Raw genomic sequence first — 18045 nt, 5'->3', positions numbered from 1 at the left:
ATGGCACTAACAGTGCCTGGGGAACTTTCTTGGACTGGTTAATGTATTGCCCCCCCCCCTTCCAAAAAAAAAAAAAAAGGGTCTTTGGCTGAGTCTGATATGAAAGGATGCAGGGACAAAATATATTTAAAATGCTTCCTATGCCCTCTAGTGCATGTGTGTAGCATTTTATTGGGAAAATGTCACAAATTTGGGTATGTTTCAGGATTCTGAAAGCCTCAAACAATTTTTATAGATCTTCACCCCTGCTTTGAATCTTAGGAAAAAAACTTAGAGATCTCACCCACGAGTCTACCAATACATCGTGCAACACTTTTTGTTTGCTTTTGGTTTTGAGGATATTATATCAATGATTTGTGTATGAACAGTAACACTAAGAGAATTAAGTGTAAAGGAGAATGGGAAAGAACACAATTCAGCTTCAATTGGTGGAAATGCCAGTGTAGGTTTTATCACTCCTTATCTTCTTTTATCTGAAAGATTAAGGAAGTGGGTCAGTGAAAGAAACCGGAATTAATGCCCTGGAATGTATGCCTTCTGCCTTCCTTGTCGTGATCCCGGAGGTCCCTTATTCCTCCTCGAGTGAGCTCCCTCAAATACTTGATGGCACCTCCCTTTGAAAAAGAATTCTGAATATCCAGTAACTTTGTCTGGGGCCGAGCCACTCCACAATTAGGAATCCATTTTGGGAATGAGGGGCTTTGTTGAATGTCATTGAGATCAGGAACAGGCGTGGGAGTTGGCTTGTTTGTCTGTTTCCCAACGAATTGATTTCTTGCACCTGGTTTACTGAGACTGACAGGGTGGTGCCATATGATATATCTGTTCAAACGGGAGGGTGGCAAATCTTCATAGTAAATAGGGTCTGCAGGTTTCAGAGTTGGCTCTGGTTCAGGTGGAATGTCAATTTGCCTTTGGTACAACTTCTCTGTTTTCCATGTGTCCGTGATCTTCTGATACTTGTTCTGTGGGAATTTCCTAATTTGACAGATTTCTCCTTGATACTCTCTTTGAGGCTGAATTGGAGTCTGAAGCAAGTACTCAATCAGTTTCTGTGCTCTTTTGTCCACATCTGAATCCTGTTGAAATGCATCTGGTGATGTTTTGCTGTTGTTCCACATCTCCACCGAACATCTGGGTGAGTCATCAGTATAGTGAAAGGAAGGCCTATGAACATCTGAGCAATCCTTCTGTTGAGAGTTTGAGATATGGCTTTGTTTACCTTGCAGTGCTCGGGCAATGCGCCCTTCTAAAGGTCTCACTTGGGAAGTAGCTGATGGAAATGATTCCCTCTAGGAAGAAAAACGAGTGACTTGATGAGCCTTTACATTGACATTGATTAAGTCTCAATCCAATTGCTAGGGTAAAAGCATAAATTGCATTACATGCACCTAGAACATATATGCCCATTACAAAGAAAAAGCATTTGGTAATGTTTCCCTGCAATCTCCATCCACGAATACTTGTCCTTTCGGAGCAAATGCTCGTGCCATCTTCTATAGCCTATAGCTATTTTCAGATAGTCGTCAGATATCTGAAAATTGCTACTGTGTCACCTTCAGGCTAAACATATCCAGTTCATTATCTATTCTTTGTTAGACTTAGTAGTTATGCTCCCCAGTTACTCTACTGTGAACAGATTCCAGTTCAATGTCCTTCTGAAAATGGAGACACCACTTCAGGTATGCATAAAGTTGAACTACTGCTTCCTATGATATAGACCCTATGTTTCTTTTAATGCAACTTTTATTTTAGCTATAGTGTTGTACTGCTAACCCATGATGAACATAGATTTGTAGATGAACAGCTGCTGTAGATATTGAAGACCCACTGTTGTGTACTTTTCTGGATTTTCATCAGCTCAAATTAATAAAATGTGGTTTTGTAAAGAAGGTTAGTGTTGGGAATCAGCCTGTGTTTGTGCATCAGGATCCTGATGTGGGAAATGATGAGAGAAATGATGGTGCTGAGGCTGAGGTACAAGATGGAGATGGTTTGGTCAATGATTTTCAGGCAGACAATGACAGAGAGGCTCCAGTGCAAAGGGCAGTTTCTCATGAGAATCTTCCTGCTGGGCCTAGCAATTATGGTTCACTCCCTCTGTGAACTCTCAAGATTTGGGTTTGGAAAACAATCTGACGCCTGGGAATTTTAATGAGCAGCCAGATAGGGAGCTGAAGATTAGGCAGCTGGAGATTAGCCAGGATCGACAGCAAACTCAGTGTTTACATCGCTCTGAAAGCTTCGTCTGATAAGGGCTAAATGTGGGGGGAAAAGCGAAACCAATTTCTGACTTTTGGAATATAAGGTTTGCCTCTAGGGGAAACCTGTTAGATCAGGCATCGTTTGGAAACCAAATTCATGTACCATGGAAATCCTGTTCAAGGGGTCTTGTTCCTGTGGAGTTTTTTTTAGCCTTTTGAAGGGTCTTTGCATCTTGTTGATTCTTGTCTGGATAAATGCTGTTTTGGATTGCTTTTATATCTGGTGTGGACATTGCTTTGTGTTACTACCTTTTATGGACATTACTTTTTGGAACTTTCTTATATTTTTACAAGCATTTATTTCATCTGGCTATTTGCTAAGCTTCAATAAAAGAAGATCTGTTTCTTCACTCTTCGTGTGGTGTGTTTTAAAGTCAGAGGGCTTGTTCCTGACCTGGAGTGCAACAGTTAGCATGTAGGACTGAGTTGAAGGCTAAGCTAGGGAAAACTACTTTCTAGATTATTACTGCTAGAATCTTGTAGCAGAATGACTGGGATATATTTAGAAGTATTTTTCAAAACTCTGTCATCAAATGGTAGTGTTGACTATACTTACAAGATCCACATATTTGCCCAGTTCTCCAGTTGCTCTTCCTATAACCTTGGCATCATAATCGTCCAGCAGCAGTGGGTTCATGGAACCTGTGCCTTCAGTAAAAAGATTGGATATTAAATGAGGCTGAAATGAAATCTTCTCAGAAAACATTCTGCCTCTGTTGTAAGCTGCCCTAAGTCCTCTTCGGGGTGAGAAGGGCGGGATATAAATGTCGCAAATAAATAAAGAATAAATAAATTCTGAAAACATTCACAAATACATTTTTCCATTTTAAGATTCTTGTTTGAAATAGCAATATTTGAGGAAGATGGGGACATTGTCTGAACCCCACTATCTAAAAAAAGGTATTTGCTTATGCTGATATTTAACACTTTAAATTGTTAAAAAATTCATACCTGTGTAGTCACGTTTGTAAGTTGACATCCAAAGTGCCTTCTTGACATTCTCCAGCAAATTGGCAGCTCTGTATGAGATATCAAGCTCTGGTGGTTTGACAGCAGCTTTTGGAGCCCGAGTAAATGAGTCATGTGGATCATAAAACTGATCATCTTCTTCTGCAAACTGAGAAATCTTGTATTAAAAATAAATGCTAAAGTGAAATTGTACAATTTGTTTTTATTCAATCAATACATTGCTTTTCTCTTGCTAAGGTAACACAATACAATTTACATAATGTAAAATAAATGTATATTAAGCACACCATTATAAAGTTTTTAAAAAATCAACTAAATCTCAATTTAATTGAAAGCATGTAACTAAAGCAACTTAAATGCATTTAAAATATAATTAAAACACACTAAGTACTTTGAGTACCTTTTTGTGATATGATTAATTGGCCTCTCTAAATAAAAAAAGTCTTAGCCTGCTGGCAGAAAGAGAACAGGGAGGAGGTTATCCAGAGATCCGGTGGGAAGGAGTTCCATACTAGGAGCAGCCACTGAGAAGGCTCTCTCTTATGTCCTCACCAATTGAATCTTTGATGGGACTGAATAAAACCACTCCTCCAAAGATATTAAACTTGGTCAGCTTGCATGGGGAGATATAACATTTCAAACAATCTGTATCCAAGCTAAGTAGGGATTTAAGGGGCATAGCCAGCATTTCAGTTCTGGCCAGAGATGGACTGGTAATCTATAAAGCCACTTCAACAAGAGAGTTGTATGATCCCTCAAAGCAGCCTTAGTTAAGGAGGTTGCCCATAGTACAAATGACCCCATGTGAATGTATATTCTTGCACAATTGGTTTGGAAATGAAGCAGTTTGCAAAATAAAATAGAAAATGTTTAGAAATACTCCTCAATGCTAAATTATTCAATTGAGAATCAAGGCTTTTTGTCCAAACTCTGGTAAAGTTACTTTCTTAGGCTTTGTCTACACTGCCATATAATGTAGTTTGAAGTAGTTGAACACAGGTGAACTGTATTATATGAACCTATACTATTTATTATTATTATTTACAGTATTATACCCTGCCTTTCTCACCCCGAAGAGGACTCAAAGTGGCTTTACAGAACACACATATGTCAAACATTCAATGCAGATTGTACAATTAACAAGGACACGCAACACAAAGGACACATAACACAAACAGAGGTAAAGGCAGTTTTTTAAGATCTTATTTCTGGTATCTTGGAGGCTGTGCTCGACTCCAGCCACGGGGGATGAGGCGGGTGAGATGCTTTCACTCCATCTTCTATGCCGAGGAGATTTCCTCCGGTCAATGTCCTTAAGAGCACCTTTATTATCTCCCCGCTAAAAGTGGTACCTATTTTATCTACTCGCATTTCTGCTTTTGACCTGCTAGGTGGGCACGTGAGCTGGGGTTATCAGTTGGTGCTCACCTCAACCCAGGTTCAAACTGCTGATTTGTCTGCAGTACAGCGGTTTGGCCTGCTGTGCTAAGCCCGTCCCCACATAATGACAACACAATGCAGCTTCAGATTGCATTATGTGGCAATGTAGATTGACCTTAGACTCCTAGAGGAGAATTCTGGGCATTATATTCAAAACAGTCACTTGTCCCACTTTTGTTTCCACATAGGGCTATGAGCTGAATCAATCCTCAACGACTGGAACATTTCCCAAATGTTGTATTATAGCTCGCGATGTAAATGTGGTTTAAACACCTCCCAAAACCTCTTTTAAAAATAGTTACTACTCCATTAGTTTTTCTTGGCCAGATGATGGATCAATAGTAGGAGCATGACAAGCCCTCTTAGTGTTATCATCAGACAGCTGGTCTGTGTAACTCAGTATTGCATGTTCTGACTCGCAGCAGATTGCTGGTGTAAGGCTTGTGCAGCTCTCTCGATGTTGGAACCACAGCTTCCAAGTAATCCTTGGCAGCAAAGCCAGTAATGAGGAATGCTGCGAACTGCAGTATGCTTCCTACCCCAATATAAGGAAAAACATATGTTGCACTAATAAGTGTTGATAATGCAACTAATGCTGTTATTTCAAATTTAATAATGATTACCTACATGAGAGGAGTCATGTTGTTCTTGCCATCCCATAGTGTCTCTGGTAATATTGCAAGGTTCGCCGGCACCATCATTTTTGTGGGGATGATCTGGAAGAGGTAAATGACAAATACTTACTTGTACTTGTACAGGTGAGAATACTGTTTTCTGTTCTAGCTTAAGCAGTGTTTCAAGGAAAATAATCTATTTGTTGGGAAGTTTGCATGTGCCCCCCAAGGTCACCTTGAAGTCAAAAATATATATTGTATAGCCCCTGTACTCTAGTGGCATGGGGTGCATTTCTGCTCACATATGGGTTTTGAAGGTCAAAACATGTTGAAAATGTACCCCCCCCCCCCACATCCTGGAGATGTTTGGGGTCTCTATTTATTATTTCATGGGAGCAGGTCTGGCTCTCTCCAGGACCTATTGGGGGGTAACATTGCACCTTAGAGTATAGAAGATTATCCCATAAATCAGGATACTTGGCTACCCTTACCCAGAAATTCTTTAAGACAGAGCGTTCTTGAGGCGGTAATGATTAACCTGATAAGCTTTGCTTGGAATAGAACGTGTCCTCCAATGATACTTTTGCAAAGCAAAAATAGAATCTCTGTGATTGTCCACCTCCATACCTCTTAGGGTCAGTTGAGGATAAAATTTAGTCAGAACTGAAAATATTACAAGGACATGAAATTCTTCAATCAATTTTCTCTAGACTATTGCGAGCCTACATTGTTAGTCAAAGATCACACTGTCTTCATTATTCTTATGAGTTACAGAAAGGTGCTCTTTAATTCAACTTGACTGGCTGGTTAATATCATTAACATCTAATGGTTATTAGGCCATGGGGTTCGATGGTATTTATTAGTCTGGGGCTTTGTCTTCAAAACATTCCCTCCCAATTTCTATAATCCATTTCCTTGTTTATTGATTGGTCTTCAATACGATCATCAGAAAGGATTCCCAAAATAATTAACATTATCCATTATAATCTCTTTCTCCCTTATAAGTAGATCTCAAAGCCATTTAAATGCATTCCTCCCAATTATATTACCAAATAATTTATTGTCTTTTGGGGATACATTTTCCCAACAGATGTTGAAACATAACTATTTAGTTTCTTTCTATTTATTGTTCTGTAAGACCCAAGCATATTAAACAGTTATACTATCAGATTACTATTAGATCAAGATTTCCTTTTGAAATGGTGTAGGTTTCTTTTGTAATAGGATTTTAAACAGTAGCTCCTTTAGAGTTTTAAATTATATGTATTACTATATTATGCAATTGGATTATTTTATATTACCAGTAACTCTTCTGCCTTCCTTCAGTTATTTTCTACCTTCATCTAGGAATATTTTTTCTTCATTATACTAATGTTAATGTAAGGATATTGTCAACACTTTTTAAAAATTGTGTCAGGAGTGACTTGAGAAACTCCAAATTGCTTCTGGTGTGAGAGAATTGACCGAATGCAGAGACATTGCCCAGGGGATGCCTGGATGTGTTACCATCCTGTGGGAGGCTTCTCTAATATCCCCACATGGGAAGCTGGAGCTGACATGGGAAGCTGGATTCAAACTGCTAACCTTAATGGCAGCGTTTGAGCCGGCACAAAAGTGTAACCCTTATGTGCCATTGTGGTTCCTATTGTCAACAGTGAAACAGAATTTGTGGAGGGTGCATATTTTTAATCTGTAGATTATAAAAAGATGTGAACATGGGTAATGCAACACTCATGTACTTCTTCACCTTAAACTCCCAGTAATGTGCAGAGTTGCCTTAGTCACCTGCATTTTGTATGGTTCTGTCTTTCATGACTGAGATATGATCAATGGGTGAGGTGGGCAATAGAGGCCAGCTTTAACACAAACACACATCTCGGTGGATCTCACTGGCTGGAACTAGCAGAAGTGACTTTAGGTTGTAACATTTGGTTTCTGGTAAGTCTATTTTTAATGTATTGGGTTGTGGGGGTTAGGAATCTGAATAAGGATAAATTGCTGCTCTGAGACTGGCAGCTTGACTTTTTTGTGCACTGGATTTTTTTTTAAATGTGGAGTTTGTGGACTTTTGGGAGTCCTGAGGAAGTGTAGAGGACTGTAAAAAAGTCCTTTAGGGCCACACGTGGGACACAGATCATGTTTTCAAAAACCTTTGTATTTAGCTACCCAGTTTTCACAAGTTTTATTGAACTTTAGCTGTCAAAAAAGAATGGAAAACACTAAGACTGAAAAATAAAAGTCTAATAGAAATGACCTGTGCTTTACCTTTGATGTCTACATTACAATGGATGTAAGGATGCAAAGGCCGATAGCGATTTTCCACAAGACCAGATCCTGATGATTGATACTTTTCATCATTATTATACCTAAAGAACACAATGTATTTTATAAATATTTGTCAAGAGGGCCCATCCAGCAGTTAGTGTACAGTACTGGTATTCAATGAATTGAGATTGGAATGTAGAGGAAGAAATGTAATTTAAAAATAATTATTTACTTCTACATGTGGATTTTTCAATATATTAAAATACACAAACATAATAAGAATTGAAAAAATGTACATGATCATCCAATGAATTGTGTACACAAACAAGTGTTTGGAGATCCTGGCAAATGGCACTCTGCAATTCAGGCTCTTAATTAAGATGAAATGATCTATACTTACCGTACTGAGTTTTCTGGTAGGTCAGGAAGTCTGTCATAAAAGAGAGACAGAGCAATTACTTCATTATTTTACTTCATCTGGATTTGATTAATGTTCATGTATACAAGTGTGTGAGAGTTGAATGATAGGAGAACCAGATTACACTGATAAATTCTTGTACTGGATATTTATTTCCCGTCCATACATGTATAGATTCAAAATGGCAGGCCACATTTCAAGATGATTTCTAACTGTGGTCTTTTGATTGAGAAGATAAATCCTATTTGTAAAGAACCATATCAACTTCCGGAAATAGCATCCATCGCTCTTTCCAAACAATGAATTCAACCATAAAATAACTACAGAATAGTAACCCAAATAGGATTAAATGGTGGTTGACGTGGGGTATTATTATGGTGAGAAGAACAATAATTCTCCAAAGGTATTCCTTCACGTGCACATCCTCACAACACAATGATCCACACCATATGTTCAGAACATGGTGGGAGAAAGAAGGGAGAAAGGGGAATAGAAAGCAATATTTCGGAGAAAGCTGTGACATTGTGTTGTTGGTTCATTTAAGCCCCCCCCCCCCCCATTTCCTATAGGTATTAGACTGAAAAATATTGCATATGAGACCTAGGACCTCTTCACACAGGGCATATTTGTCCTGTTTTGCAGCTTTTATGCATGGCAAGGATGGGGCCTGCCATGTGCCCTCACATGATGCACAGCAGGCCTTGTCCACATTTCTCCCAAATGGAGGGGAAGTGCGGAAAGGGGAGGAAAGGGCGCACCTTCCCTTCCTCTGGCGATTGCCAGTGCAACGGCGTGGCCAAAAAGAGCCATGTGAAGAGCTCTCTAATCATACAGTATTTAAGGCAATTCAAGTGTGGTCAGCTCTCCATATTTGCTAGAATGGGCACAAGATTCCAGTGCAACTGATGAACTGCAAATATGGAAATCACAATTTTTTATTTGAGAGAACACCTTCCTATGAATTTCTAGGTCTTCCAACACAACTTTTAGTCAGCTCCTGTCGGAAGCTGACCATAGAATCACATTGGAGGATGTAAACATTTCCAGAGAGGTGCTCTCTCTCTCTAGAAACCCCTATTTCAGCATGACTGAAAAATTGACCCTAGAACCACACTGAAGGAGCTAGAGATTTTAAATCAAATCAGTGGATAATCAAATCCGCAAAGGTCAAAACCCCAAATGTGGAGGGACTACTGTAACTACAAATAGTCATCCAACTGCCTTTCTCACAAAACAGTTCACATAATAGGTTCATTTTCATGATTTTTTTTTGCATCTTACATGGAGGAAAGTAGTTCTTCAATACCGAAAGTCACCTGGAACTGAACTTGCACCTGACTACTGTAGATACTGTAAAATGATTCACTGTCACATGAACCCCAAGTGATTCATTGCCACGTAATGATTTACAGTAAGAGCATGATACTATAGGTTAGAGATATAAATCTTGACTTGGTTCTGTCAACAAAACGTTTTTTTTTCATCCACTGCGAAATAGTAAGGCTTGTCTTTGCTGAAGAATATCTGAGTTGCTTTTGTGCATTTTTGTAAAGGATACAGTACTATAGTACAGTACTATAAAATATGCTATCCATTCACCATCTGTGATTCATGATTAGAGTTCTCTTGAGCAGAATGTAAGACCCTCAGCACAGATCTGTTCAAAAAGTTATGTTGCTAACTACCATCCCTGACAAAATATTTCTATTTTCTACTTGAGAACCCATAACTGGCTGTAAGTAGCTGGGTAGTGACGGAACTACAACCATTTTTTGCAATTCTAATCTTGTGCATAGTTTCTAATTCGGGTTTATGGTGCCATCAGATATTGATGAACTAGAAGTCCCAGGAGTCCTCACCACTAGCTATGCTAGCTAGGAGTTGAAGAACATGCAGCCCAACAATATCTGGAGGTCTAGTGGCTTCCATATCCTTTGTGCCATGTATCCTATAAATGAGTTGAACCCTTTGACAAAAATCAGTGTGGCACTTCAACAAACTCCTTTAAAATCTGGAATAAAACTGTGAATGGTCTGCTAGCATGGAAATCTCTAGCTACCGCTTGATCTGCATGACTCCTATCCTTTGACAAAGAAGTGTAGTTTCTTCTGTTCCAAGTCAAGGCATAGCATTTTATTAAAGGCTTTGAGGATAAATTTATTTTAAAAGTCAATAGGATTTTTAAAAAAAAATTGTAGGATTTTAAGCTGTTTAATTTATTTATTTACAATATTTCTATCTCACCTTTCTTAGCCCGAAGGCAACTCACGTCGGCTTACAAATTGGCAGCAATTCGATGCCATAAGGTTACCACGAATAATATGCTCTTATGCTGTTTAAGTTTTTAAATGTTTGAATCTTGAATTATTTTAAATTGTTTGTATCATGTGTGTGTCATACTAAAAGTCCTCTCTGGAGGCTTTGTTTTGGCCCATTTGCATTTTCTTTATTTTCACACAGATTAGCATTGTAAGCATCCTCGGTCACTTCTGTGAAACAATTTGAATGCTTAGCATCTAAACTAAGTATAATATAAATAAATATCATAATTTGAAGCTAGGAGACTAGCTATAATACCTTTTGATGGGATTATGATTGTTCTTGATTTTGTAGTCAAATGTTTTGACTAGTGATTACCATTCTGAGATTTAAAAGATAGTGCTATGTACAGGCTGTCCCTGAGCTATAAACATCCGATTTATGAACAACTCATAGTTAAGAATGTGGGTGAGACAACAGGAAGTGAGAGAAATCTACCCCTCTGAAGGGAAATTCACACCTGAAAGAGTTATCATGGGGAAAAGTTGTCTCCACTGGCGTTTTATCACCAATCCTTGTTTCCATAACAAGCCAAATTTTTCAAAAACTTTCCCTATGCTATCCAAATATATGCTCTTAAGTTGAATTTGTGTGGAAGTCGGAACAGGTACATTGTTAAGTGTAATATCTATCTATCTATCTATCTATCTATCTATCTATCTATCTGGAGTTACACTTAAAAATGTACCTGTTCCAATTTTCATATAAATTCAACTTAAGAGCAAAGCTACAAAGCTTCTCTTTCTTGTTTGTAACTTGGGGGTTGCCTGTAATTCTAAATTTGTGGGATCATTGTTAGTTTTCATGCTTCTGTCATTTTCCGTATTCTAAGTCATAGGCACTTGGTTTGTTTCTTCTTAACTGTCATGCTAGGGTTATTCATGCCTGTAAAATAAAAATGTGAAACAAGTGGCCCTCCAACAGTTTTTGTGAATGCAGTTCCTGTCATCCTTCACCATTGGCTGACATTTTCTGGTGGGCCACAGGTTCCCTCCAGCAATGAAACTTAATAAATACCACCTCTCTTTTGTGCTCCATGCATTTACAGGTATAGACCAATCCTGAACATGTTCACTCAAAGGCAATTCCTGGCATGCTAAATGGAGCTTATTCCCACAGAAGTATACATGGGACTAGAGTTCTATTAAATTAGTAGTGTTGACATTAGAGTTTTGTTATGTGGCTTCAAGTCAATTTTGACCTATGAGAACCCTATCACAGGGTTTTCTTGGCAAGATTTGTCCAGGAGAGTTTGACATTGCCTTCTTCTGGGGCTAAGAGAATTGCGACTTGCCCAAGATCACTCAATGGGATCCCATGTACACTGCCATATAATGCATTTTGAACTTGATTGTAATGGTCAGTGTAGACTCATATAATGCTGGTTGAACTGCATTGAACTTGATTATATGAGTTGACACTTCCATATAACCCAGTTCAGTGCAGTTAATCTGCATTCTGAAACCACATTATACAGCAGTGTAGATTGGACATGGGTTTCAAAGCTGAGTGAGAAATCAAACCCTAGTCTCCAAAACATTCACTCCACTACACCAGGTTCTACTAATTTACCCACACACAGAGGTATTCATACCCAAGCATATATTATTTCCCCTGGCAGAGTGGAGTGAGAAAATTTGGTGTGTGTGTGTTGTGACAGCTTGATTTCATGTTTCAAATAAAATAACAGCTTGCACAAATTACCAGTACTTTATAATCTGGTTTTCTTATTACATGAAGTGAAGCGATGAGATGAAAGAATGAATGAATTATGCTTTTACTTTGACTACATCCCCATATTGTTGGTCAGGGGTGAAACTGATAAGCTGCTTGTAATTTGCCCTCTACTTGAGAACCAGATCAGCGTATCTGGTGACATGGCAGAAAGAAGTGGTAGAGTTCTGAAGTGGTAGAATAGATTGCATCATTGCAAACCTGATGTGCCATGTTTATGAACGTTTTGTAATTTAATCCTCCCAAGTAAAAGTAATATATTGTGAAAGAGGCTTGGCTAGAAGCTTTCTTCCATCCAGATGTGTTAGTATTTTCTTTTCTTTAACTTGTATGGAGAGTAATTTATGGCATTGAGCAATTCAAGTGTGGTTCCCCTTAAAGTGGAATAGCCCATTTTACCACCTTATTCTGCTGTGTTTGCAGACCAGATCTAAGTACCGTAGTCTACTCAACCAGAGTTTAGAAAGCCTAGTTCTTCCATGTGTTTAGACTACAATTTCCATCATTCACTGGCCATGCTATTTGGGCTTCTGAGAGCTAAAGTTAAAAATTTGGAGAGCTGAAAGTTTCTTCTCATTGATCAAGCCTTCTCTCTCAAGATTTTTGGTTATGATATTCTAACCAATATGTTAGAAATAATCAGTAACATTACAAGTGAAGTAAGTACATCCTAAAAAGATCACCCAGATAACAACATTAAAACATGAGGAAGTAATCTAACGCTCAACATCATGGATGGACTGCAGTAATTATTCCTAGAACATATCTTGAGAAAACCATTGTTACAGTAGAGTCTTGCTTATCCAATATAAACGGGCTGGCAGAACGTTGGAAAAGCAAAAATGTCGGATAATGAGGGATTAAGGAAAAGCCTATTAAACATCAAATTATGTTATGATTTTACAAATCAAGCACCAAAACATCATGTTTTACAACAAAATGACAGAAAAAGCAGTTCAATACATGGTAACGTTATGTATTAATACATGGTAACGTTATGTATTAATTACTGTATTTATGAATTTAACACCAAAACATCGCAATGTATTGAAACAGTAGTGGATCAGTGTGGGAGGCAGACTGCATTGGATAATACAGAATGTTGGATGAATGAAGGTTGGATAAGTGAGACTCTACTTTATTATTATTTCTCCGTGATATGATAATCCAGACTTGAATATTCACACCTACCTCAGTTTTAAAGTTACCTAGGGCCAGCTATATTGATCATACAGTACAAAACAACACCCAAAAACCAACCTCAAATGTTACCCTGGTATATGTTTTCTGGATTTGAAGATACTGCATTTTAGTTGCTATAGGGAATGCTAAAGAAGAGGGAAACAAGGGACAAGGACTGTGGTTTCTACCTCTAACAAAGAAAGTTCTTTCATGGGGACCATTTGACAAATTGCACCTATACTGCACCTAAAAGGTTTTTACAGATGCAGAGGTTGAGAACATCACTAAGGGTTCATCTGCACTGGAATATAAAATCCAGATTATCAGATTTAATTTTTTGGTTTATGCAGTAGTGTAGATCCAGCCTAGGAAAGGAACAGGTAGCCTCATCCAGGATAGAAATACGCTGGATCCCAAGGGAAGTTACTTTTTCTGGTGGTAATACAGTTCAGATTTTATTGCCTGGATTTTACATTTTTTGACTCCCAGGCTAGATCTACACTGCTGTATAATCCAGATTATCAAATCAGATAATCCACATTATCTGCTTTGAACTTGATTTTAAGAGTCTACACCGCCATACAATCCAGTTCAAAGCAGATAATCTGGATGTTATATGGTAGTGTAGATCCAGCCCGTCTTCACATGATCAAAGAAGTGAACAATGCCTGCATTGATATTCTTTCAGACTATTTTAAATGACAACAGCAAAAACATCTTGACGACACATAACCCTTTGACTTTATTGATGAAGAAGCCAGTAGAATGTTAAAAATCATCATAAATATTTTGTGGTCCATTAAAGGTATCATTGTGTTGTGGATTTTGGATGTTATCTTAGTTTTAAAATTTGCAAAGTCAAGATTGGTAAGGTTTTGCTTGCTTTGGTGCCATCAGGTGGCAAAACTATATAGTGCAGTTCTAATATTTCTGCACTTGGAATTAGCTGTATGATTTCTCATAGGTAAAGGGAACCATATTGTTTGGTTATTGACCCATCACAACTGAAATCTGGCATTAAAATTTAAAGCAAAATTCTAGATCCATCTACTAACTGAACTCAGATATTTAAAGGTTTAATGTATTCCAAAAACCTAGCAGCATTGATGTGCACTTACATGGGAGTAAAACCCATTGGACTTTGGAGTAGAACTTTGCAAGGTTACACAATTTGCTCTTAGGGAAGAGTTCCTGATTCTTGAGCACTTCTCAAATACTTTTTGCTCACTCAGAGCGCATCTGCACCTATTGAATGAATACAGTTTGACACCACTTTAACTGTCATGGCTCAATATTATGGAATCCTGGGAGTTGTAATTTGGTGAGGAACCAGCAGAAAAAAATGAAGACCTTGTAAAACCAGACTAGATCACCCATGATTCCATAGCATTAAGCCATGGCAATTCAAGCAATGTCAAACTGCATTTATTATACAGTTTAGATGCAGCCTCGATCACCTTGACCTATCTCCTGCTCTTTTCAAGCCAAAACCACTCTCTCTTAGGCCCCACAAAATCAGGATTTGAGCCAGATAATTTCATTAGTTTATTCTCTTCTTTCAAACCCTGACGCTGATTTAGAGGACCCTTTGCTGGCTTGTACTTCTTTGCCATGTTCCAACCAACAGATCCATGACCTGCAGTTTCTCCAAGGAAGGTCCAATCAGGTCAAGAAACGATACATTTTCTCATCTTTGGGAGAGTGTTTTCCCTTCAAATTGGCAGCTCCCTGTATTTATCCTCTTTTTCTGGAGTGTATAATTATTATTTTGCCTTTACTTTTTAACCCAGACCTCTTTTCCTTTCTCTTGTTAGCAACACTTGAACTTTAGAGTGCTTATCCGGAAACTCTCTCAGACTTGTGCCTTTGCTTATCTGGGTTAATATTTTCTCATGCTGAAGGAACAGTACTCTAATAGCTCATTAGTTGTGTTTGCACGTACTTTTGCCATTTATGAAGCCCTGCCATTGTGTTTGCTATTCACCAGTGCAATTATTAGATATATTTTAATTCTTGCAGATGTTTACTAAAATTCCACTTTAGACAGCTTTGTGTAAATATAGATCATTAATGGATTATTAGCAGCAGTCTACCCAAGAGATACAGCTGTCAAGGTGACATGATCCCAATGCAATTGGTTTAATTTTTTATTTTTAGTGTCTTTTAGCAGGATTTTTGTATTTTATTTCTTGTTATTATGTTTATTAAGTTAAATTAGATTGTTTTATATTGTCCAATGTGCTTGTCTTGATATAATTTGTCTGTATAGTTTTCTTTTTGGCAATTGAATGTTTGTGTTATATGTTGGAAACTGTCCTGAGTCCCTTTGGGGAGATAGGGTGGTACACATATATGAATAATCACTATCACCATCACCATCATCATCATGCAGAAACATGTATGAGTCCATTGATATGTTCTACAAGCATCCCTTGGAACATAATGAAATCCAGAACTGGGCAAAATTATCATTTGGATCATTTGAGCATGTGGCTGAAGTGGAAAGTAAATGAGAAAGCAAAATGTTGTGAGAAAATAACATTTGAGGTGGGCTATGCAATCATTTGAAGTGAGCCACCATCCCCTCCTCAAAGCCACCCCAGGAATGGTCTCAGAATGAGCAGGTAGCGAAGAATTTTTAAGAAAACTATGTGGTAAATTTAAAATTGTGCATTTATGGGAGAGAATTAAAGGCAACAGAGCAATATGTTTGTGTATAGAAACCTCCCAGTTGATTATTTTTGCCTTAGAGGTAAACAATAACAAATTGCCAAGAAAAACGTACAAGTGAGTTAATTTGAAGGCACACAACAAGAACATATGTAACAAAACAAAGACTGTAATCTGATCGTTTTTGAAAAATTGCCACAAGACACCAGCATTTCTCAACTCGCTTCTAAATTCAAACAATATATAGTTATCTAAAAGGTATACCAAAAGGTGTGATGAATAGGGGAAACTCACCTTAGCAAGCCATCTTGGGCATTGCTATTGTAGTGGTGCTCATGACTGAACTTGTAAGGTGGCTCATATTTCCTGTGAGATTCTGGGAATGCGACGTTACACCTTGCCAATCTCTGACCTCCTTTCATTGCAGCATTGCAAAGCTGAAATGTTTCCTTTAATTGTTCATACCTGAAATCAAATCAAACATTCTGCACATGACATCTGAGATCAGCTGTCGGCAACCTGATTTCAAAAAATCTTTTGACAAAAGTAACTGGCCCCAGAAGAAGGGGTAAAGAGAGAAACAAAGAGAAAGCAAAAAAGCTTGTTTTAAAAAACTACTGGCAATATCCTCTTCTGGTTTCATACCTGATTCCTTGGTCATCCCCAAGATGAACCTGATGAAATTAATTCCCAATATGAAAAGTATCATTGTCTCCTTGTCCAATCCAGTTGAGCTTGTTTTGTTACTAAAGACTTGCATGTCACTAGTTCTTATCACTTCTAATATCATTAACTTCATAGCAAACCAGTACAACCTATACTTCAATCTAAAATTAGGAAACTTACCAATATTATTCCTCTGCCCTAAAGATAATGATCTTTTATACATGTGCCAAGTTCCTTTTAGCATTGCATAACACTAAAAGCTATTTGAATGTTTTTGGTATCAGAATGCTGGCTCAGATGGACCTTGGCTTGATCTGGCAAGGCTGTTCCTGTGTTCTTGGCATTCAAAAGATGCATCATTATTGAATGATGGCAGTGAGTAGGCTGAAACTGAAGCAAATGCTAATAAATCATGCATGACTTCTGTCCCCAGGTTAATAGGATTGAGGTGTAACTTCTTTGTCCTAGAGCAAAAAATATACTTTGCAAACAATGGTGACGGGACAAGTACAGAAATATGATCCTCCACAATGCCATGACATTTTTTTTCATAATTTAATAAAATAATATGAAGCCAAGGAGCAGAAGAAAGCAATATTTGTGGACTGAAAAGATTAAATCAGAAGTCAGAGCACACATCCATTCATATATCTCCCCAGCATTGGTGTAAGTATGCATCAGCCCCAAAACAGAACCTTACAGACCAATCCAATTTCTCTCTGAGAAGGGGAGGAACCACTCTTTAGCCCACAATGCTGCTAAAAATCCACCTAACAATAGCACTATCTGGCCTTTATTGTTAATCATTACCTGCAAGAGTTTCATGAGGAGTCTTATGGAAATGTCAGGAGAGAATGCTTCTGGAACATGGCCATACAGTCCGAAAAACTTATAACAACCCAGTGATTCTGGCCTTTGACAATACATTCTTACTGAAATGATAATATAGTGGGTTCCAGTATTCTCCATGGACACTTTTAATAAATATTTTCAAACGATGGACGATTGAATATAACGGATTGCGAAACAAATAGTTGCAACCATAATGAATATATTTTTACAAAAAAATGATGAATTAGAAGTAACTACTTACGTTTCTTGTGATATAAGGGGACCAGGAGGGATATGGAATGGAGTCAGATGATTAGTAGATTCCAAAGCTTTTGTTACTACTGCTGATTCTTCTTGCTCATTTCTGTGATAGGACATGCGTGGGCGCAGTTCCATCTTTAACGGCTATAGGAAGGATTCATATGCTGACTGTTCAGTGGTTAAAGAGGCCAGTTCCTGTTTTTGCTTCAGTTGGGCATTAAAGTTCTGCCTGAAAATGTAACAATAACTCACTTTAAGACAGAGCCTACTTCATTACAGGAAAAAGATCACTTTTCAAAGCTGCTAGTGAGCAGCTAAGGATGAAAAGAGAGCTTACCTTCCCATGTAGGTGTCATGTAGTGCCCTGTACCAGTTTTCAACCCTGCCACTCAGGTGATATGTGACATCACA

General features: G+C 38.0%; 1 protein-coding gene and 1 long non-coding RNA gene across 2 annotated transcripts in view; one reads left to right on the top strand and one right to left on the bottom strand.

The window, feature by feature from the left end:
- LOC132778759 (uncharacterized) overlaps positions 1-18045 on the top strand; it is a 28139-nt gene that overhangs the window by 3283 nt on the left and 6811 nt on the right. The window contains exon 2 of the long non-coding RNA XR_009631771.2: positions 1016-1138. This is a non-coding gene — a long non-coding RNA (uncharacterized lncRNA). The remainder of the gene's footprint in view (positions 1-1015; positions 1139-18045) is intronic.
- On the bottom strand, positions 224-17769 carry SPMIP4 (sperm microtubule inner protein 4). Its single transcript, XM_060782064.2, has 8 exons — positions 17636-17769; positions 16171-16341; positions 7954-7983; positions 7554-7654; positions 5301-5389; positions 3216-3381; positions 2821-2912; positions 224-1292 (listed from the first exon to the last, which is right to left on the bottom strand). The coding sequence occupies exons 1-8, from the start codon at positions 17767-17769 to the stop codon at positions 495-497; spliced, it is 1581 nt and encodes a 526-aa protein (XP_060638047.2). The 3' UTR covers positions 224-494.

Source organism: Anolis sagrei, chromosome 6 (genome assembly GCF_037176765.1).
Source record: "Anolis sagrei isolate rAnoSag1 chromosome 6, rAnoSag1.mat, whole genome shotgun sequence".
NCBI lineage: Eukaryota > Metazoa > Chordata > Lepidosauria > Squamata > Dactyloidae > Anolis > Anolis sagrei.
This window is presented reverse-complemented; position numbering and strand designations above follow the sequence as displayed.